The sequence below is a fragment of the Salmo salar genome, chromosome 11 (assembly GCF_965601325.2).
Source record: "Salmo salar chromosome 11, fSalSal1, whole genome shotgun sequence".
NCBI lineage: Eukaryota > Metazoa > Chordata > Actinopteri > Salmoniformes > Salmonidae > Salmo > Salmo salar.
In genome coordinates, this window is record NC_138301.1 from 76,409,367 (window position 1) to 76,432,161 (window position 22,795).

General features: G+C 43.3%; 1 protein-coding gene across 3 annotated transcripts in view; it reads right to left on the minus strand.

Moving 5' to 3' along the window:
• The window catches only part of LOC106562829 (ral guanine nucleotide dissociation stimulator), a 143,809-nt gene extending 122,045 nt beyond the window's left edge, over positions 1-21,764 (minus strand). Inside the window, exons 1-2 of one of the 3 annotated variants that reach the window (XM_082958055.1) lie at positions 20,163-21,764; positions 17,648-17,713 (exon numbers count right to left, since the gene is read on the minus strand). In XM_082958055.1, the coding sequence (XP_082814181.1) occupies positions 17,648-17,713; positions 20,163-20,183 (87 nt within the window). In that variant the 5' untranslated portion in view covers positions 20,184-21,764. Of the gene's footprint in view, positions 1-17,647; positions 17,717-20,162 lie in introns of all 3 variants that reach the window. The other 2 variants (XM_082958054.1, XM_014127855.3) reach the window with 2 other exon arrangements.
• Positions 21,765-22,795: the final 1,031 nt, after the last annotated feature.

A 22,795-nucleotide genomic window follows, 5' to 3' on the forward strand; every position in this document is an offset into this window, starting at 1 on the left:
GAATTACAGTGCATTCGGAAAGTATTATTTTTCCACATTTTGTTACATTACAGCTTTATTCTAAAATTATTTTTTTTGCGTCATCAATCTACACACAATACCCCATAAAGTGAAAACTGTTTATTTAAACATTTTTGAAAATGTTTTAAAAAGAAAAAACAGAAATTCCTTCTTTACATAAGTATTCAGATCCTTTGCTATGAGACTCGAAATTGAGCTCAGGTGCATCATGTCTCCATTGATCATCCTTGAGATGTTTTTAAAACTTGATTGGAGTCCACGTGTGGTAAATTCAATTGATTGGACATGTTTTGGAAAAGTGCCCACCTGTCTATATAAGGTCCCACAGTTGATAGTGCATGTCAGAGCCAAAACCAAGCCATGAGGTCGAAGGAATTGTCCGTAGAGCTCCGAGACCGGATTATGTCGAAGCACAGATCTTTATTTATTTATTTCACCTTTATTTAACCAGGTAGGCAAGTTGAGAACAAGTTCTCATTTACAATTGCGACCTGGCCAAGATAAAGCAAAGCAGTTCGACAACATACAACAACACAGAGTTACACATGGAGTAAAACAAATATACAGTCAATAATACAGTAGAAAAATAAGTCTATGTACAATGTGAGCAAATGAGGTGAGATAAGGGAGGTAAAGGCAAAAAAAAGTCCATGGTGGCAAAGTAAATACAATATAGCAAGTAAAACACTGGAATGGTAGATTTGTAGTAGAAGAAAGTGCAAAGTAGAAATAGAGTTAATGGGGTGCAAAGGAGCAAAATAAAATAAATAAATACAGTAGGGGAAGAGTTAGTTGTTTGGGCTAAATTATAGATGGGCTATGTACAGGTGCAGTGATCTGTGAGCTGATCTAACAGCTGGTGCTTAAAGCTAGTGATCTGGGGAAGGGTACCAACAAATGTCTGCAGCATTGAAGGTCCCCAAGAACACAGTGGCCTCCATCATTCTCTGTGGTGATGGGAGAGCCTTTCAGCCAGAGCCCGGACTTGAACCCGATTGAACATCTCTGGAGAGACCTGAAAATAGCTGTGCAGCGACGCTCCCCATCCAAAGCTTGAGGGGATCTGTGGAGAAGAATGGGAGAAACTCCCCCAATACAGATGCATCATACCCAAGAAGACTCGAGGCTGTAATCGCTGCCAAAGGTTCTTCAACAAAGTACTGAGTAAAGGGTCTGAATACTTATTTAAATAGTATTTCAGTTTCTTATTTGTAGTACATTTGCAAAAATGTTCAAAAAAACGTTTTTGCTTTGTTATTATGGGGTGTTGTGTGTAGATTGATGAGGGGGGGGAAAATCTATTTTAGAATAAGGCTGTAACGTAACAAAATGTGGAAAAAGTCAAGGGGGCTGAATACTTTCCAAGGGCACTGTATGTGATGAGATGTATAGACAATATGGATAGTATATGTATAAAATACAGTATGTAGTATTTCTGAAGAATAGTACATGTACAGCAATAGTTAAATAGGTTAGACCTTGACTAGAATACAGTATATACATATGAAGTGGCTAAAACAGTATGTAAACATTATTTAAAGTAACCAGTGTTTCATTATTAAAGTGACCAGTGTTTCATGACTTTGTACATAGGCCAGCAATTGTGTGTTCGTGTCTATTTACAGTGCTGAGGGCCATGGCTGACCAGTTCAAGAGCACTGGATTACTCAATGTATGCATTCCACTGCTCATGCACATAGCACAAAAATAACACTAACACGGCTGAACACAATTCTTTAGCTGTTTTTCCGATATCATGCATCTCTCTCACATTTAAAGTTAAAATGTAATTGCCTGATGGCATGCCTGAACCATAAAACCACACAACCACTGAATTTGGAAGTCACTGTTTGCAATCAAAATGGTGCTAACATATAGAAAATAATACGAGACAAAATTCCTAGGAAATTCCCAAATAAGTACATGGATGCACGTTTCACCAGCTATTAAAAAATGTGTATATGCTTTGATGATTTTTAGTGGTACAAAAGCATAACACAGCCACAACAATGAGAGATTTTGTAAAATATGGGGGCTCATCTAGGATAGAACAAAATATGGGAGTTCATCCGGGATGTTGATCCAGGACATACAGTGGGGGAAAAAATATTTTGATCCCCTGCTTATTTTGTACGTTTGCCCACTGACAAAGAAAGGATCAGTCTATAATTTTAATGGTAGGTTTATTTGAACAGTGAGAGACAGAATAACAACAAAAATATCCAGAAAAATGCATGTCAAAAATGTTATTAATTGATTTGCATTTTAATGAGGGAAATAAGTATTTGACCCCCCTCAATCACAAAGATTTCTGGCTCCCAGGTGTCTTTTATACAGGTAACGAGCTGAGATTAGGAGCACACTCTTAAAGGGAGTGCTCCTAACCGCAGCTTGTTACCTGTAAAAAAGACACCTACCCACAGAAGCAATCAATCAATCAGATTCCAAACTCTCTACCATGGCCAAGACCAAAGAGCTCTCCAAGGATGTCAGGGACAAGATTGTAGACCTACACAAGGCTGGAATGGGCTACAAGACCATCGCCAAGCAGCTTGGTGAGAAGGTGACAACATTTGGTGCGATTATTCGCAAATGGAAGAAACACAAAAGAACTGTCAATATCCCTCGGCCTGGGGCTCCATGCAAGATCTCACCTCGTGGAGTTGCAATGATCATGAGAACGGTGAGGAATCAGCCCAGAACTACACGGAAGGAGCTTGTCAATGATCTCAGGCAGCTGGGACCATAGTCACTAAGAAAACAATTGGTAAGACACTACGCCGTGAAGGACTGAAATCCTGCAGCGTCCGCAAGGTCCCCCTGCTAAAGAATACATATACATGCCCGTCTGAAGTTTGCCAATGAACATCTGAATGACTCAGAGGACAACTGGTGAAAGTGTTGTGGTCAGATGAGACCAAAATGGAGCTCTTTGGCATCAACTCAACTCGCCGTGTTTGGAGGAGGAGGAATGCTGCCTATGACCCCAAGAACACCATCTTCACCGTCAAACATGGAGGTGGAAACATTATGCTTTGGGGGTGATTTTCTGCTAAGGGGACAGGACAACTTCACCGCATCAAAGGGACGATGGACGGGGCCATGTACAGTCAATCTTTGCTGAGAACCTCCTTCCCTCAGCCAGGGCATTGAAAATGGGTCGTGGATGGGTATTCCAGCATGACAATGACCCAAAACACACGGCCAAGGCAACAAAGGAGTGGCTCATGAAGAGGCACATTATGGTCCTGGAGTGGCCTAGCCAGTCTCGACCTTAATCCCATAGAAAATCTGTGGAGGGAGCGGAAGTTTCGAGTTGCCAAATGTCAGCCTCGAAACCTTAATGACTTGGAGAAGATCTGCAAAGAGGAGTGGGACAAAATCCCTTCTGAGATGTGTGCAAACCTGGTGTCCAACTACAAGAAACGTCTGACCTCTGTGATTACTGATCATTTCTTTGTAAGTGGGCAAACGTACAAAATCAGCAGGGGATCAAATACATTTTTTCCCCCACTGTATATTACAGAACATGTGCAGGGGTGGGAACTAGCAACTAGCTCCACATTGTGCTATTCAAGCTATGTCTCACAGATTTACCACGGAACCTGGTAAATGACTGTAATAAAGGAAGCTCAGACTAAACGCTTTGCTCTTTTGAAAATGTGTCTCTGCCAGACACTTCTAATAATTATCAGTCTGTTATCCCGCTTCCGGGGGAAATTACAGTATTAAGATGTATGCGGTCTCACACAGAGACCACACACGCTTTCTTGTCACACAACAAATATCAAATTCACTCACTGGATGATAACTATCAAGTCCAATGAAAAGCTGGTTGTCAGGATTGTGCTTATTACCTTTCACCAGAGCGTAAGGTGGCAGTACGAAGCAAAATAAGGTTTTACATCAAAGTCAGTACCAAGGAGCATGGGGTCAAGGGACAGACGGCAATTATGATGGTGAGAATGAATTAAATTGATAGTTAAGGTGAAAAGGTCAAAGAATTAAGTGAATACAGTATATAGAGAGTTTATGGAGAGAAATAGTCATGGGTGGACAGAAGAGAGATAGGGAAGGGGAGATGTACAGTACCAGTCAAAACTTTGCAAAGCTGTCATCAAGGCAAAGGCTGGCTACTTTGAAGAATCTCAAATATTAAATATATTTTATATACTTTTTTGGTGACTACATGATTCCGTATGTGTTATTTCATAGTTTTGATATCTTCACTATTATTCTACAATGTGAAAAAAAGTACAAGAAGAACCCATATTAAGTTGCAGAAGCCAAACTCAGCCGATGCTGTGGAGCTTCTGTTGCTATGGAGACAACCAAGCACTCCTGCACACTACCACTCCTGCCCGTGTGAGTTTTGTCAGCCGGTCAAGACACCAGGGCACTCATCCAAGACGGACACGTTCAAAACGGTAAATGTCTAATTATGATTTAAAACATGTTGGTCAAAGTCCAAAAACTTTCAGGCAGGTAGCCACCACCCCTCTTGTCTTGAACATTTTGAGCCTGACAAGGAGGGAATGCTCACTGGACCAAAAGCAAATGCTCCTGGAGAGACAAGGGAACCAAAAACAAATGTTGAGAACAGTTTTTTAGCCTCTATAACCTGTAGCACAACTAACATTCTGGCATATAACGTAAGTCTACAGTAAAACATAAGTACCAAGCGCCAGAAAGACCAAAGTGTTTGGGCTCACATGTCATGCGACAGAAAGTGTGGAGCACCTCCTTTGTTTACATACTTTCCCTGACTGGCCAGTCAGGGACAGTATGCCATGACAACACAAAAAAAGGAAGTGCCCTTTCACTTGGTCAAAAAAACTAGACGTGATGCTACACTGAACTCTACACTTTTGAATAGGCATATTTCTGGGCCCATACGACACGTATTCATGTGTTTTGTCTCAGGGAAGACAACTCTGCCATTCTCCCAGCCGCCTAAGCAGTTGAGAGGCTTTCGACAATAACGAGTGGTACGTCAATAACGAGCGGCAGAATTGACTCTAACTCATCTTCAAAAGCTTGATGCTAACATGTATGATAGCCAATTTTAATAAAACATTTTTTTAACAGTTTCATTTAATTTAATTTAAATTTTCGTCTTTTGAGCTTCTAGTCATGAAATCAATGCAGCCTACTCAAAAAGCTGTTGCGCAGCAACTCACTGCCTTCCTGAAGACAAACAATGTATACGAAACGTTTCAGTCTGGTTTTAGACCCCATCATAGCACTGAGACTGCACTCGTGAAGGTGGTAAATGACCTTTTAATGGCGTCAGACCAAGGCTCTGCATCTGTCCTTGTGCTCCTAGACCTTAGTGCTGCTTTTGATACCATCGATCACCACATTCTTATGGAGAGATTGGAAACCCCAATTGGTCTTCATGGACAAGTTTTGGCCTGGTTTAGATCCTATCTGTCGGAAAGATATCAGTTTATCTCTGTGGATGGTTTGTCTTCTGACAAATCAACTGTAAAGTTCGGTGTTCCTCAAGGTTCCGTTTTAGGACCACAATTGTTTTCACTATATATTTTACCTCTTGGTGATGTCATTCGGAAACATAATGTAATATTCATATGTGAATACATACTGAATTATAATTGGATGCATTTTACCGCCATATCATACTGTGCGGTGATTGGTTAAGACCACCCAGATGGTTAGGTCATGGCCAGTTGATCGTGGTTGGAGATAGGCGAACATGCAGTTGTAGCTAGTTAATAAAGAGTTATGTTAAGAAACATCCTGTCACGGAAAATGTCGTACTCTTCGGCGAATATGTCGCATGGGAGAGAGAAGGACCAAGGCGCAGCGGGATTGTGGACACTCATGTTTATTACTGACAAAACATGTAAGGCATCCACTTGAAAAACAACACTAGACAGTACTCACGACATGGACAGTCTTGCAGGCTATACAAAACGCAGTGCAAAATCAATTCCCCACAACCCCAAAGAAAAACACACACACCTATATAGGACATACCAATCAAAGGCAACTATACACACCTGCCTTCAATTGGAAGTCCCAATCACCAACACAACATTTAACAAACACAAACCACCTGCCACATCCTGACCAAGACTAAGCAATACGCCCTCTGCTGGTCAGGACGTGACAGTACCCCCCCCCCCTCAAGGTGCAGACCCCGGGATGCACCTAAAAAAAAGAAAAACACAAGAAAATCCCCAATACCCCAACAAAACCAACAAACAATAACCCCTAAACAATAAGGGAGGGAAGGGAGGGTGGCTGCCGTCACCGACGGCACTGTGCTACACCCTCCCTCCCCAACCCACCTATCCTGGAGGTGGCTCAGGTGCAGGACGTGGACCTTGCTCCACCCTCGGCGTCGCCCACTTCGGTGGCGCCGATAGCTGCGCCAGGCAGACGGGCCACTCGGGCTGGACCGGAGGACAGGAGGGCCCCTCGGGCTGGGACGGAGGACAGGAGGGCCCCTTGGGCTGGGCCGGAGGACAGGAGGGCCACTCGGGCTGGGCCGGAGGACAGGAGGGCCACTCGGGCTGGGCCGGAGGACAGGAGGGCCACTCGGGCTGGGCCGGAGGACAGGAGGGCCCCTCGGGCTGGGCCGGAGGACAGGAGGGCCCCTCGGGCTGGGCCGGAGGACAGGAGGGCCACTCTGGCAGCTCCGGGCAGTCTGGCCACTCTGGCAGCTCCGGGCAGTCTGGCCACTCTGGCAGCTCCGGGCAGTCTGGCCACTCTGGCAGCTCCGGGCAGTCTGGCCACTCTGGCAGCTCCGGGCAGTCTGGCCACTCTGGCAGCTCCGGGCAGTCTGGCCACTCTGGCAGCTCCGGGCAGTCGGGCCACTTTGGCATCTCCGGGCAGTCGGGCCACTCTGGCATCTCCGGGCAGACGGGCCACTCTGGCATCTCCTGACTAGCGGGCGGCTCTGGCGGCTCCTGACTGGCGGGCGGCTCTGGCGGCTCCTGACTGGCGGGCGGCTCTGGCGACTTTCGACTGGCGGGCGGCTCTGGTGACTGTTGACTGGTGAGGCTGGGCTGACGCACTAGACGCCTGATGCGTGGGGCTGGTACCAGATGTGCCAGCCTGGAGACACGCACCTCAGGGCTAGTGCAGGGAGCTGGCCTGGGGCTCCATCCTTGCCCCGTCAAACAGCCCTTGTGCCCCCCCCCTAAAAAATTATTGGGGCTTCCTCTCGGGTTCCCTTAGCTCCCTTAACTTGTCCTCCCAGGTCCATCCTTCCTCCTCGTTCGTCCGCTGCTTGGTCCTTTGGTGGTGGGTAGTTCTGTCACAAAAAATGTCGTACTCGTCACAGAAAATGTCGTACTGGAGAGAAGAGGACCAAGGCGCAACGGGAATGTGAATACTCATGGTTTTAATTTAAAAAAAGGAGTAAAGTATTCACTGACAAAACAATAAAGATGACAACAGCAACAGTTTTACAGGCTCTACAAACGCAGAGCAAAAACAACTACCCAAAACCCCAAAGAAAAACACACACACCTATATAGGACTTCCAATCAAAGGCAACTCAACACACCTGCCTTCAATTGGAAGTCCCAATCACCAACAAACATTCACACACACAAAACTGCCACGTCCTGACCCCAAAACTAATACAATAGCTCCATCTGCTGGTCAGGACGTGACACATCCTGTAGTTCTGCGTTTTATTATTTTGTACAAAGCGTACCAAACAAGACACATAATGTTAACTTTCACCGCTATGCAGACGATACACAGCTGTACATTTCAATGAAACATGGTGAAGCCCCAAAATTGCCCTCCCTGGAACCCTGTGTGTCAGACATAAGGAAGTGGATGGCGGCAGATGTTTTACTTTTAAACTCAGACAAAACAGAGATGCTAGTTCTAGGTCCCAAGAAACAAAGAGATCTTCTGTTGGATCTGACAATTAATCTTGACGGTTGTACAGTCATCTCAAATAAAACTGTGAAGGACCTCGGCGTTACTCTGGACCCCGATCTCTCTTTTGAAGAACATATCAAGAATATTTCAAGGACAGCTTTTTTCCATCTTCATAACATTGAAAAAAATCTGAAACTTTCTGTCCAAAAATGATGCCCTAAATAAACTTCAGTTCGTGCTAAACACGGCTGCTAGAACCTTGACAAGAACCCAACAATTTGATCATATTACTCCAGTGTTAGCCTCACTACACTTGCTTCCTGTTAAGGCTAGGGCTGATTCAAGGTTTTACTGCTAACCTACAAAGCATTACATGGGCTTTCTCCTACCTATCTCTCCAATTTGGTCCTGCCGTACATACCTATATGTACGCTACGGTCACAAGACGCAGGCCTCCTTACTGTCCCTAGAATTTCTAAGCAAACAGCTGGAGGCAGGGCTTTCTCCTATAGAGCTCCATTTTTATGGATTGGTCTGCCTATCCATGTGAGAGACGCAGACTCGGTCTCGACCTTTAAGTCTTTATTGAAGACTCATCTCTTCAGTAGGTCCTATGATTGAGTGTAGTCTGGCCCAGGGGTGTGAAGGTGAACGGAAAGGCACTGGAGCAACGAACCGCCCTTGCTGTCTCTGCCTGGCCGGTTCCCCTCTCTCCACTGGGATTCTCTGCCTCTAACCCTATTACAGGGGCTGATTCACTGGCTTACTGGTGCTCTTCCATGCCGTCCCTAGGAGGGGTGAGTCACTTGAGTGGGTTGAGTCACTGACGTGATCTTCCTGTCCGGGTTGGCGCCCCCCTCGGGTTCGTGCCGTGGGGGAAATCTTGGTGGGCTATACTCGGCCTTGTCTCAGGGTAGTAGGCTGATGGTTGAAGATATCCCTCTAGTGGTGTGGGGGCTTTGGTTTGGCAAAGTGGGTGGGGTTATATCCTGCCTGTTTGGCCATGTCTGGGCCACAGTGTCTCCCGACCCCTTCTGTCTCAGCCTCCAGTATTTATGCTGAAATAGTTTGTGTGTCGGGAGGCTAGGGTCAGTCTGTTATATCTGGAGTATTTCTCCTGTCTTATCCGGAGTCTATTTCTCCTGTCTTATCCGGAGTCTGCTCCCTCTAATTCGCTCTCTCTCTTCCTCTCTCTCTTTCGCTCTCTCTTTCTTTCTGAAAACCTGAGCCCTAGGACCATGCCTCAGGACTACCTGGCCTGATGACTCCTTTATGTCCCTAGTCCACCTGGTCATGCTACTGCTCCAGTTTCAACTGTTCTGCCTGAGGCTATGGAACCCTGACCTGTTCACCGGACATGCTACCTTGACCTGGTGTTTTAGACTCTCTCTCTACTGCACCTGCTGTCTCTAACTGAATGATCGGCTATGAAAAGCCAACTGACATTTACTCCTGAGGTGCTGACCTGTTGCACCCTCTACAACCATCTGACCCTGCTGGTCATCTATGAACATTTGAACATCTTGGCCATGTACTGTTATAATCTCCACCTGGCACAGCCAGAAGAGGACTGGCCACCCTCATAGCCTGCTTCCTCTCTAGGTTTCTTCCTAGGTTCTGGCCTTTCTAGGGAGTTTTTCCTAGCCACCGTGCTTCTACATCTGCATTACTTGCTGTTTGGGGTTTTAGGCTGGGTTTCTGTACAGCACTTTGTGACAGTGGCTGATGTAAAAAGGGCTTTATAAATACATTTGATTGATTGATTGATTGATTGATACTTGACTCTGGTTCGTGCTCAAAGCAGGGGCGAAAATCTGATATCAACTTTGGAGGGGACAATTACATGAAATTTTCTCAAGAGCAATTCCTGAGGGGGACACCAAAAGTAGTGCTGTAACACATAGCCTACATTGTAATATGGTAAATGTATATTGAGGAACCAAAGAAATAAGGTGTTTGCTGTACTCCTAACTACCGGTACCCAAAACTACACAACTAATCACAACAGCAATACCATTGCCTTTAACAAATCTTATTTTTATGGTATATCTATCAGGACGAATCTGTATGGCTGGACGTGTTTCAATGAACTTGATGTACATGTTCTTAGTCTCTGGGACATTGTGTACTATAGTGAAACAGGGTGGCCTTTGGACAAGAACAGCAGATATCCTCCCTCTTCCACCTCAGCCTTCACTTCCCTCTGCTAATCTTTTCTTAGCCAACCACTGACAGATCCATTGTCGGCTTTCACAGCAAACACATGGGGGGGGGGGGTCTTGGAGAGGTCTGGATGAATCCCAAATCCCAATATTATATAATAGACCCAGCACAGTGATAGTGAATATCTTGGATAGTAATATTAAGTGGTAGTTGCTACATGATCTTCTCAGTAAACATGTTACCTTGACTGGCGTCTCTTTGCCTCTTCCATATATCTAATAACGTAACAGTTGGTGTCAGAAGTGGGCTCTAGCACTGCAAGTATAGTTACCTCAAATGAAGTACTAACTACTAATTAAATAGGCCTTTGTTAGGTCAGGTAAGCTAAAGAACGACAAGGCCAGGTTAACCAAGGTTAGCGGCTTGAGAAAAGGAAGTAAAATTAAACACTTAGTGGGATAAAGTTTTGTGTTATTGCCAGGAAGTAATTGTAAGAGATGTGAAGAAGGGAAGAGGATTGAAATAAGTAAGCAAGAAAGGGAGAGAAAGAGAGAGAGAGAGAGAGTGCTTGATCTGTGATTGATATGAAGGTTAATCAGTGTGAGTGAGCGGTGTGTGCATAATAATGTATGTTTGTGAGTGTATAGATATCAACAGTGACAGAACTATTCTGTACACCACGTTCAAGCCAAACCAAACCAATCAAACACACTCAGTTAGTGTGTGTATTTGTTTGCACTTGTTCATTAGCCCATTATGCCATTGACATTGACTAGGCCAAAACTAGCCTTACCTCTATGGAGGGCTACAAAACAAGAACCCATTTCAGCTTTAGGCTACTCTCACTACTAGCCTATATGGTGATGACACAACACATTCTTCCCCTCACACACCAGGCACAACACCCAGGTACAAATTAAGCCTAGTGTGCCCTCACATTACAACAGAGTGACCTTAGGCTGGTGACCAGAGGCCAGACCCAAACTGAGAGAGACTCCATTCAACCCCTCGTATTGTCCCCTTGTCAAAGGAAGTGGCATTTACCTGCCCTCAGGTTCTATGTGATTACACTCCTTTGTCTGCCGATGAGCGTAATGTAGGTGGAAAAAAAAACATGAGCAAAGGTCTCAACAAGTTGACCATGAGTGGCTTCAAGAAACCACATTTACAGCCGATTGTAACGGACGGAATGACAACATTGTGGGAGGCCATTGGCCATTGAACTGCAAGTGTTGCTCGTGGTTTGTGGTTGCTCATCAGCTACATTGGTGGTAATTAGATCATATTCATATTGTTGTTCATTATAATGAGAGAGAGACGAGGGGGATTATGGGAAGGTGGCTGACTGGCTCTTTGTGACATCATCCCCTGTAATGGTTGGTCGGGGGTGTTGATGATCTGATTGATGAGGGCAGTGTGTCATGTGATTTCCCATAACGCACAACTGATTGTCAGGCCCTATTCCTAGTGGAGATGACGCTATAGAATTACAATGAGTAAAGACTAGGATATTCCCATTCAAATCCATGTCATGTGATTAGTGGGCTGGTGGTTTGGCGGCCATATTGGCAGTTCACTTTGGACTGTTTGGTTAATTGACGCTTATCACAATTGGGTGCACATTGATGAAATAAGCTGCTTTCTATGCGTTGTAATTGAAAATGTGATGTGTTCTCTGTGACCATTGCAAGGGAATGCAGAAATGTACACAATGTACAAATTATAATGAAGCACTTTAACATTGTTTTTACTAAATCACCATAATACAGGGAAAAGCATGGATGTTCATTAAACATATTCCTCATGATTATCTTACATTTAGTCATGTATTTCTGCTTTTATTTCACAAAGGTTTCATGTCCTGTGAACGCATGGCCTTGCACAAAAACAGGAATTCAACTTTTTTTCAGCCTTTATGTACAGATGTGGGACCTTAATTTGAGTCAGGTACAGCAGGAAAATTATCCCGCAGCAAAAGGAAATGTGAAATATTACGTGGATTATAATTAATGGATATTTTTATAGGGGTTGATACATTTTTCGTAAATTATAATCAAGTCTGAAATTTCTAAATGGAAATTACAAACTTCAGAATTCCTTTTAAAACCTCAAATACACTACAAGTTTTAAATGTCCTACATTGCACGAAAGTTCTCCTGCAATAGGGTGATCAAATTAAGATCCTACATCTGTAACTTTCCTTTCCTGTGTGTTCAACAGAACTCCCTGAATACAAGGCCCAGCAGAGCAAAAACATCTGGAAAAGACCAGCTTGCACTGTAAACAGCTGGGCAGGCCAACAATTCACAGGAGTGACAGAGACACCTACTGGACATGTTGGGTAACACAGCTCTCTATCACAGCTGGTTCGAATGCATTTTCCAACTCACACCAAAACCTGAAGCATCTTCTTCCTCATGTATACCACCACAATAGAAAATATGGAGATGGTTAACTTCTAGAAATTATGCTTACAACCTATCTATAACCTACAAACTAAAAACAACATTTGTGAAACCCTAAGAATGCATAAGAATGCTATATAAAAAACAATTTGTTATACTGAACAAAAATATAAACTCAACATGTAAAGTGTTGGTCACATGTTTCATCAGCTGAAATAAAAGATCCCAGAAATGTTCCATAAGCACAAAAAGCTTCTTTCTCTTTTGTGCACAAATTTTTTTATAACCCTGTTAGTGAGAATTTATCCTTTGCCAAGATAATCCATCCACCTGACAGGTGTGGCATATCAAGAACCTGATTAAACAGCATGATCATTACATAGGTGCACCTTGTGCTGGGACAATAAAAGGCCACTCTAAAATGTGCAGTTTTGTCATACAACACAATGCTACAGATGGCTCAAGTTGAGAGAGTGTGCAATTAGCATGCAGGAATGTCCACCAGAGCTGTTGCCAGATAATTTAATGTTAATTTCTCTACCATAAACCGCCTCCAACATTGTTTTAGAGAATTTGGCAGTACGCTCAACCGGCCTCACAACCCCATACCACGTGTATGGTGTCGTGTGGGTGTCCGGTTTGCTGATGTCAACGTTGTGAACAGAGTGCCCCATGGTGGCGGTGGGGTTATGGTATGGGCAGGCATAAGCTACGGACAACTAACACAATTGTATTTTATCGATGTCATTTGAATGCACAGAGATAATGTGACGAGATCCTGAGGCCCATTGTCGTGCCATTCATCCACCGCCATCACCTCATGTTTTAGCATGATAATGCACAGCTCCATGTCACAAGGATCTGTACACAAATCCTGGAAGCTAAAAATATCCCAGTTCATCCATGGCCTGCATACTCACCCGACATGTCACCCATTGAGCATGTTTTGGATCCAGTGGATCATTGTGTACGACAGCGTGTTCCAGTTCCCACCAATATCCAGAAACTCTGCACAGCCTTTGAGGATACCTGCCACCCTACAGCCGTTGGGCACGGTTTTTGCTCTCAATTCAGGTCTTCTCCTATAAAGCACTAATATGGGCAGTGCAGCGGCAGGGAATAGAGTTCTAGCTAAGTGAATTGGAAGACTCCCCATTTTCCCACAGTGGTCCGAGCTGGGCTGTTTGCCAATGGAGGCTTAGGTCCACAGGCTTGGCTGACTCTAACCTATTAGCATAGCAACGCTCTCGCAAGGGGGCCAAAGAGGACAGACAGATGAGTATGATCTGTTTCATTGTGGCTACTCTAAAGTTTATGGTCACACTAAAGGGTATATAGGCTGCCATTCCGAAATTTTGCTGCACGTTCTTTTAGTAATAGAACCACATATACAGCATCACAAAAAAAGCTCACAAATACAAACATACATACTGTATCTATTTGTGAGAACAATTCTCATGATCAAAAGTTTACAAAGGGTCCCAAACATCAAGTTCATCTCCACTTCTTGTGTCAAATTACAAGCACATTATAAGTGGTGGTCCTACAGTGCTTCCCGTAACACACACACACACGAACACGCACACACATACACACACACACACACACAACAATACTTTGGCTGCACAGAGACTGATCTGTCTTTGGCAGATGGGCATGCTTGGTCGCACAATAAGACTGACCTCCAATCAGACAAATCATATTAAAGGGGAGATAAACAGGAAGAGCTAAAGTCTAAGGTTTCCACTCATTTCAACTAATGAAATACACCCCTTCATTTGGAAAAGTATGACTTCTAAATACCTTAATAATCTGATTAGTGTAGCTGTCTTATTGTATCAAATTAAAAAAACGAAGGACCTACAGTATTACTGCATTTATGTTTTTGTTGTCACAGGAGACTTGCAGAGTGTGGCTTGAAAGACCAAAAGAACAGTGAGAAACAGAGATTGGAAGTGTAGCTAATCGAGGACATAAAGTTTTCAAAAATGTATAAAGTGCCTGTCTATCGATCTCTCCCGGATACATTCCAACCCGGCATCTGTCTCTCTACTCTCTTGTCTATTATTTATTGACCTGGCTCAAGCCCAGTAAAACTTCACAACTCCAACTCTCTCCAGCCCATTCACTCTGATTCAGACTGCCAGAGAAAGAGACCTAAACTGAAATTGCTTCCCAGTTCCCACACTAGGTTAGCCTAGCATTAGCACCACAAGCTGAAGTTAAGGGTCTAGCTATGGAGACACATGCACTTGACCATACTGACTGAGGCCTCAATATGTGGCTATATACAATGTCACAGTGCAGCACCCGCTAATGTCTTGTGGCTATAAACTACAAGTCTTGCAGATAAAAGTGAAAGGAAGCTCGGAGAAAAATGCATTTGAGGATCTCCAAAGTAATCAGATGAATGTTTAATAAAAAATAGTAAATAAGTCAAAGGAGGGATACACTGTAACTAGGCGAAACAGAGAGAGAGGGAGCGAGTGAGTGAGACCTGGGAGAGTTCAATTAGTCCAAAGTCTTCTACCGGCAGTAACAAAAAATGTTTAATATGCTGACAATCTCACAGGAACAAAATGTCTTATGAAGAGATGGATATATGGATTTTACTTTATATTATGGACCAAGACCAAGACTAACATAGGTTAGTAGTGCAACTACATTGTAGGTACATGTTGTTACAGTTGCATATCACCAAACTGGTCAAACTGGTGTGGTAGTAGCTCTCCAGGACTGGCAATAGCCCGTCAGGACTGGAGTTGGAGAACTCTGCAGTAGAGGCAAGGCCCAGGGGAACAGCACAACCAGCCACTCCTTCTGTAACCACCAGAGTCGAACAAACCAACCAACAAATCAACAAACAACGACTGTCCCCCACAGCCCCTCAGTGCTCACCCCTTCGGTCCTCAAACACATGCAACAAACAGAGGCTCCATTTAAGAATGATGGAGGCCACTGTGTTCTTGGGAATCATCAATGCTTTTTGGTACCCTTCCCCAGATCTGTGCCTCGACACAATCCTGTCTCAGACAATTCCTTTGACCTCATGGCTTGGTTTTCGCTCTGACATGCAGTGTCAACTGTGTGCCTTTCCAAATCATGTCCAATCAATTATATTTACCACAGGTGGACTCTAATCAAGTTGTAGAAACATCTCAAGGATGATCAATGATAATAGGATGCACCTGAGCTCAGTTTTTGTCTCATTTCAAAGGGTCTGAATACTTATGTAAATATAATTATTTATTTATTTTTATATAATTTGCAAAAAATTCTAAAAACCTGTTTTCACTTTTTCGCTCTTTGGTATTGTGTGTAGATTGATGAGGAAATATATATTTTCTTTTTATCACTTTTAGAATAAGGCTGTAACATAATAAAATGTGGAAAAGTAAAAGGGTCTGAACACTTTCCAAATGCACTATATTTATTCAGAACTTCATTTTGGTTTTAGAAGTGAGGGGGACATACCTGGTGGGGGATCTGGGGGTCCTCTAAAGGGCATCTAAAGCTAATTTATTGCATTTTTACACAATTCAATATGCCATCTCTACTTGACCACAGTCATCAAGCTAGGTAAGAGATCCTTATTAAATATGTTTAAGTGATTAGACAGCAGGCGCGGTAGAGATACTCTGAATGATCGGCTATGAAAAGCCAACTGACATTTACTCCTGAGGTGCTGACCTGTTGCACCCTCGACAACCACTGTGATTATTATTATTTGACCCTGCTGGTCATCTATGAACATTTGAACATCTTGGCCATGTACTGTTATAATCGCCACCCGGCACAGCCAGAAGAGGACTGGCCACCCCTCATAGCCTGGTTCCTCTCTAGGTTTCTTCCTAGGTTCTGGCCTTTCTAGGGAGTTTTTCCTAGACATCGTGCTTCTACACCTGCATTGCTTGCTGTTTGGGGTTTTAGGCTGGGTTTCTGTACAGCACTTTGAGATATCAGCTGATGTAAGAAGGGCTTTATAAATACATTTGAATTGATTTGATTAATAAGACTGAACTAGATAAAGGGATTTAAATAATACATTTTGAGTTGCACCTTTAATCAATAGCCTAAGAAATGAACAACTCTTGGAAAAATACAAAGACTTTTGATTGTCTTTATTAAGACATCATCTATCAAAAATTTCAGCCAGACCGACCAGTCAGCCCGAGCCGCCTGCACGCCCGACCCCCACCAGTCTAGTCAATAACTCAACTCTCTCCCAACACAATTTCCTTCCCAGTTCACACCTTTATTTTTATTTTTCCCCAAGGGAAAGATTTGTAAACAACAACAAGAAAGACATACACCTCAAATATACATTAACACACAGAAACAGCAAATCCTCCATATAATTAATCTCATAGGCCTAATAGTACTGTAGAGCTCTTTTTACTTGCACACAATATAGCCGGGTCACCCTGTCCTGTCCCTAGGAGTCCACCACCCTGCACAGCCCCAATCCAATACACAACACTCAGCTTTAGGATCTTAGTGAAACATTAATATATTGGTTTTGGGTGTGTTAGGTCAATGCCAGAGTGACAACCCCCAGGGCCAGGACTGAGCAGCCCAGCAGCTAGGGATTGCCTAAATAGGTATCTCCCCTGACATAGACATGTTTTCAATACAGACTCCTTTAGTCGTACTGTATTGCATGTAAGGCATCCAGACTTTATGAAAGTCGCCCAGTATACACAGTGATACATAACTTGACATTCTTGGAAGGATAACCAACCTTCCAATTAATGGCAATGCATTTCTTAGCCGCTATAAATGCTTGGTTACACATTTTCTTCAGATAACAGTCTCCAGTATCAACATTTCCAAGCAAACAAAAACAGTGAGATGGGAGAATCTGTAGACATGCTGAGATAAAAGAACATATTCTTTACCAGAATTCAGCCAGCGTTCACAAGACAATAACATATGCAAATATGTCTCCTTTTGTGTTTTACACTTCCTAATCCTCCTAAAATGAGTCACGACAAAGAATTACCTTGGTGTACATGAATACATTATTTTATCCAAAAATATAATCAGTGGTTGAATAATTGAAATGACCATTATTCCCAGATCCCAGACTGTAGCTTTAAGCTGCTGTCCTGTAGCTACTGTAGGTCTACCCATCAATTCAAGATAGAACTTCGTATCATTCACTGATATTGTTAATATACAGCAAAATTCACCTGAGCTCTGTAGACTGGTCTTCCCTGGCTGTCTGACCTTGCTGGAACCCCTGTCACCATCTGATCCTGCTAAGACATGATGAGAGCAGTGTTATGTACTGACTGAACTAGAGGGCTGCATTCCTGCAGGACACCTGCAAGACCTGCGGGTCCCGACAGAGATCATTGCGGCTCGGTTGGCATTTTTCATGCTGCGGACCGACAATTTTGGGATTAAAATCTTTTTGTTGTCGCACAGATTATTTTGAAACGGTCCTCTTTCTGATTTGTATGCGTAAACCTACCTATTGAATTAAAAGCACATATTTTTTCGCATTATTCACACACTTTGCTGCTTCAACTTCAGTAGCCTACCTCTCCTAGTTGGGCATGAGAGTTCAGGCTTGCCTAGTATGTGTGGTCTCATTGAAATAGAGTAGGCTGCATACATGGGTGGAGAATCAAGTGGCAGTTAACTTATAATACTTATATTAACTTACTAATACCAACATGTTTCAAGCAGACCACCATAGTCCCTGTGCCCAAGAACACTAAGGTAAATGACTACTGACCCGTAGCACTCACGTCTGTAGCCATGAAGTGCTTTGAAAGGCTGGTCATGGCTCACATCAACACCATTATCCAAGAAACCCTAGACCCACTCCAATTTGCAATCTCTATTGCACTCCACACTGCCCTTTCCCACCTGGACAAAAGGAACACCTACGTGAGAATGCCATTGACTACAGCTCAGCGTTCAACACCATAGTGCCCTCAAAGCTAATCACTAAGCTAAGGACCATGGGACTAAACACCTCCCTCTGCAACTGGATCCTGGACTTCCTGACGGGCTGCCCACAGATGGTAAGAGTAGGTAACAACACATCTGCCATGCTGATCCTCAACATGGGGGCCCCTCAGGGGTGCGTGCTCAGGTCCCTCCTGTACTCCCTGTTCAATCATGACTGCATGGCCAGGCACGACTCCAACACCATCATCAAGTTTGCTGATGACATAACAGTGGTATGCCTGATCACCGACAACGATGAGACAGCATATAGAGAGGAGGTCAGACACCTGGCCGTGTGGTACCAGGACAACAACCTCTCCCTCAATGTGATCAAGACAAAGGAGATGATTGTGGACTACAGGAAAAGGAGGACCGAGCATGCCCCCATTCTTATCGACAGGGATGTAGTGGAGTAGGTTGAGAGCTTCAAGTTCCTTGGTGTCCACATCACCAACAAACTAACATGGTCCAAACACACCAAGACAGTCGTGAAGAGGGCACGACAAAACCTATTCCCCCTCAGGAGACTGAAAAGATTTGTCATGGGTCCTCAGATCCTCAAAAGGTTCTACAGCGGCACCATCGAGAGCATCCTGACTGGTTGCAACACTTCCTGGTATGGCAACTGACCGGAAGGCGCTACAGAGGGTAGTGCGAACGGCCCAGTATATCACTGGGGCCAAGCTTCCTGACATCCAGGACCTCTATACCAGGCGGTGTCTGAAAATTGTCAAAGACTCCAGCCACCCTAGTCATAGAATGTTTTCTCTGCTACCGCACGGCAAGCGGTACCGGAGCATCAAGTCAAGGTCCAAAATGCTTCTTAACAGCTTTTACCCCCAAGCCATAAGATTCCTGAACAGCTAGCTAATCAAAGGCCTACCCAGACCCTTCTTTTTTACTTCTGCTACTCTCTGTTTATTATCTATGCATAGTCACTTTAACTCTACCTACATGTACATATTACCTCATTTACCGCACACTGACTCTGTACCGGTACCCCCTGTATATAGCCTCGCTATTGTTATTTTACTGCTGCTGTTGAATTATTTGTTACTTTTATTTTCAATTTTTTACTTAACACTTCTTAAACCACTGTTGGTTAAGGGCTTGTAAGTAAGCATTTCACTGTAAAGTCTTCACCCGCTCTTTGTATCATATTGCAATGATAAAACTTGGGGGGGTACATGCGCCCCAGTCTCCAGTGAAAGTTGCTTTCCAGTGAAAATTATCTTTTGGTTCCAACCCCTGGTCTTGTTGCACTACATGCAATAAGGACATGAACAAGTGGTCCTTATGGTATAGCTGACCCTGACGGAGTTGACCAAATCTCTGGACACATCTTTTAGGAATCGTAGTTTTGTGATATCCCCCATGCTGGCCATGACTGGCCATAATCTGCCTTGTTACAGGCCCTAATCTCTTTTGTAAAGACCATACAAAGATCATCCCCCTGCCTGGGGCAGTTATTTGAATAGTGAATTATTATGATAATCTATTCCAAAACATTCTAGCAACTACATCCAGGTTGTTTATATTCATTTGTACTCTGAATGCTGTTTTTGCATTCACCGTGATATAGTAAATAAATAGTGATTAAATAGCAAATCGGACCACACATTGATGTGTTTTGGTGACAAATGTTATTTTCTCTTTAATGTCTGTCCAGGTAGCCTAGATCTACAGATGAAAACACAATCACCTTTGTCAACAATAACTTCATGCAAACTATAATTATTTTGTTACCTGTGTATCCAGCATCATCATCACCTTCTCGGATTCATATCCCTTTCTTGTTCTTTTTCTGTCGTGAGGCACTCCTACAATACAACTTGCCACATTTTGAGCGAAACAACCAAAAACTTGAACTTGCACTTGAATTGTGTCGAATTTCCAGTGACTCTGGTAGTGCTCCTGGCTTGTACCGTGCAATATCCTCGGAGTACAACAGCGGTGTCCAGGTATGTGTCATCAATTCCACCTCTGTTAATGTCACTCACAAAAAATCTGACTATAAGCATCAAAAAAGCTTATCGCACTTGACAGTAAGACTATTGTCTGCGTTTGAAAAACATGTTCAGCAATGGGGAGGAGAAAAAAAAATCAAGTGGGCCACATATGGTTTCCATTCGGGGTAATACATTTTCAATCCAGAAATTAGTGGAGGGTGAAAAAATAACATTGAGAATAAAGACCATCATTCACTTGAGCATGGAGAGGCCATATGTTCATATGACAGCTATAGACCTACTTATTTTCTGTGTGCCATGGGATGTTTCCTTGGATTGAAACATTAGTCTCAATTATATCGAGGTTGCTCCCTTTAAATGTCAAATTCCAATGTCGATATTCATTTCATTTGAAACTTGGAATGGATACGCCCCCAAACAGACACTAATTCAACGTTTGCCTTGAAATAAATATGTAAAAGGAAGTGGTTACATTATGAAATAGGCCTAGTCTATGAAAAAATTCCATAGGCCTACAAATCGGCGATATTTATGTACAATTCAGTTTATATTCTCCCGCAGCCACTCCACATTATAACATGATGTTGAAGGCACTGGTGGATGAAAGGGTCATCACGATATCTGGGACATCTTTTCCTATTGTATTTTTCCCGACAAGATGGAATCAAATGTAATGATGTTTTATTGGATATGATCCAGCCATTATCATATAGGCCTAGTTATTGTAATCATACAATTAATAGGCCCAACATGTCTTTTCACAGCTGGGTGCTCCTCCTGTTTCTATAATTATGCCTATCCCAGTGTCCCCTTCCTCAAAATCTTCTCCAGACACAAAATGGATGGTCTCTCCAATGTCTTGCTTTTTCATATTCTTCTCTGAGCAGCCCCTCCTTAGATGTGTGGAATCCGTGTCACATCTCTTTCATATGCCTCTGAGTTGTTGGTCTTTACGTGGAGAAGAAAATACAAATTCCATAAATAGCATGACGCGAATCCTGTCTCAGCCGACCCATTTAAATGCGCAACGAGAAGGGGGGAAATGTCAAAATAAACGACAAAAATAATTTATATCCTCAATGCACTATGGTAGAAAATTAAATTGGAATGGTTCGGTACCCACGAACTGTTATTGACGAAGCTGGGATGCCAATGGTTTAAGCTTTAGCCTACATCAATTTCGCAGCGTACCCTGAACCTGAACCTACAGCGCGCACCTCCGCGAGTGGATGGTCATTTCTGACCCCGAAGCCGGCATATAATCCATTCATTCTCAAAGATGTGTTGTTCCTTGGGGCAGAAACCATAGTCAATCGCTCTCACCAGCGGATTACGGAGGAGATGAAGAACAGAGCAAATACTGCCAGACCACACGACGCGCTCTGGTTGAATTCTGCGTGCGCAGCCAGCCAGGGCAGAGTTAAACTCAATCAGAAATTGCTACATTACAGACATGAATATAATCTATATTGGGTGCCTGGTTTAGTCTACTGTAGCTGTCACCAAAAGCTCAAAGGCGGTATAAAAAACAAATGGGATCACATAGCCTAGTGATTATAAGGCCTTGATAGGCTAGACTGGGAATTGTATTGTCATCCAATGTAGCCTATTTAGTAAAATACCACACTGAGCCAAACATTGAAGCATAGTCAAAATAACTAATTCATTTGATGGAAATGAGACATTTTGGTATTCCTCTCTTTAGAGCTGTTAGCTCGTGCATGAGACGGGTAGGCTCTGGAATGGGCACGCTGGGCAGTGTAGCAAAGGTCGAAAGACTAGCCTAATTTCACTTTCAGCTCACACGGCATTACTACCATTGATACACGTCCTCAGATGTACATCATTAGACTAGATCAGTGGCACCCGTCATTCAGGGCACCTGTTTTGAGCCCCATATTTTTGGCCTGGCCTGTTTTGCATGTTATTTAGGCACTAATACCTGTCGCATATCAGTTTGCAAACAATGTAAAAATATATATAATTGAGTTAATAAAGCTGCCTCTTTTTTGTTTTCTTGAGTAAGGCAGCTCCAAAATGCAGGTGTTTCAGCCTAGCTCAGTGCTTTCTGTGGTGGTGGGGCAAGCCAGCAGAAAATACAGAGCGTTGCGCCGTGATTGGCTCAGTATTCTGTCATTCATGGGGACACTACCTCACAGCCAAGTCTAAGGGAAGATGTTGAAAATTCGAGCCCCATGGGTGCTGCCATAGAGTTACATTAGAAGTGCCCATCCAAGAAGGCTCAAGGTCATTGGCCACAGATAAAATGATGTCAAATCCTTTTTAATCCTTGTCATATGATGAGAAATAATGAAGAGAAATTATAGATAAAATATATTGGTGCTCATCGGCCATTGTACATAAACATTACACAACAAGTTGAAAATCGTAAATTCAACAATGAGTGGT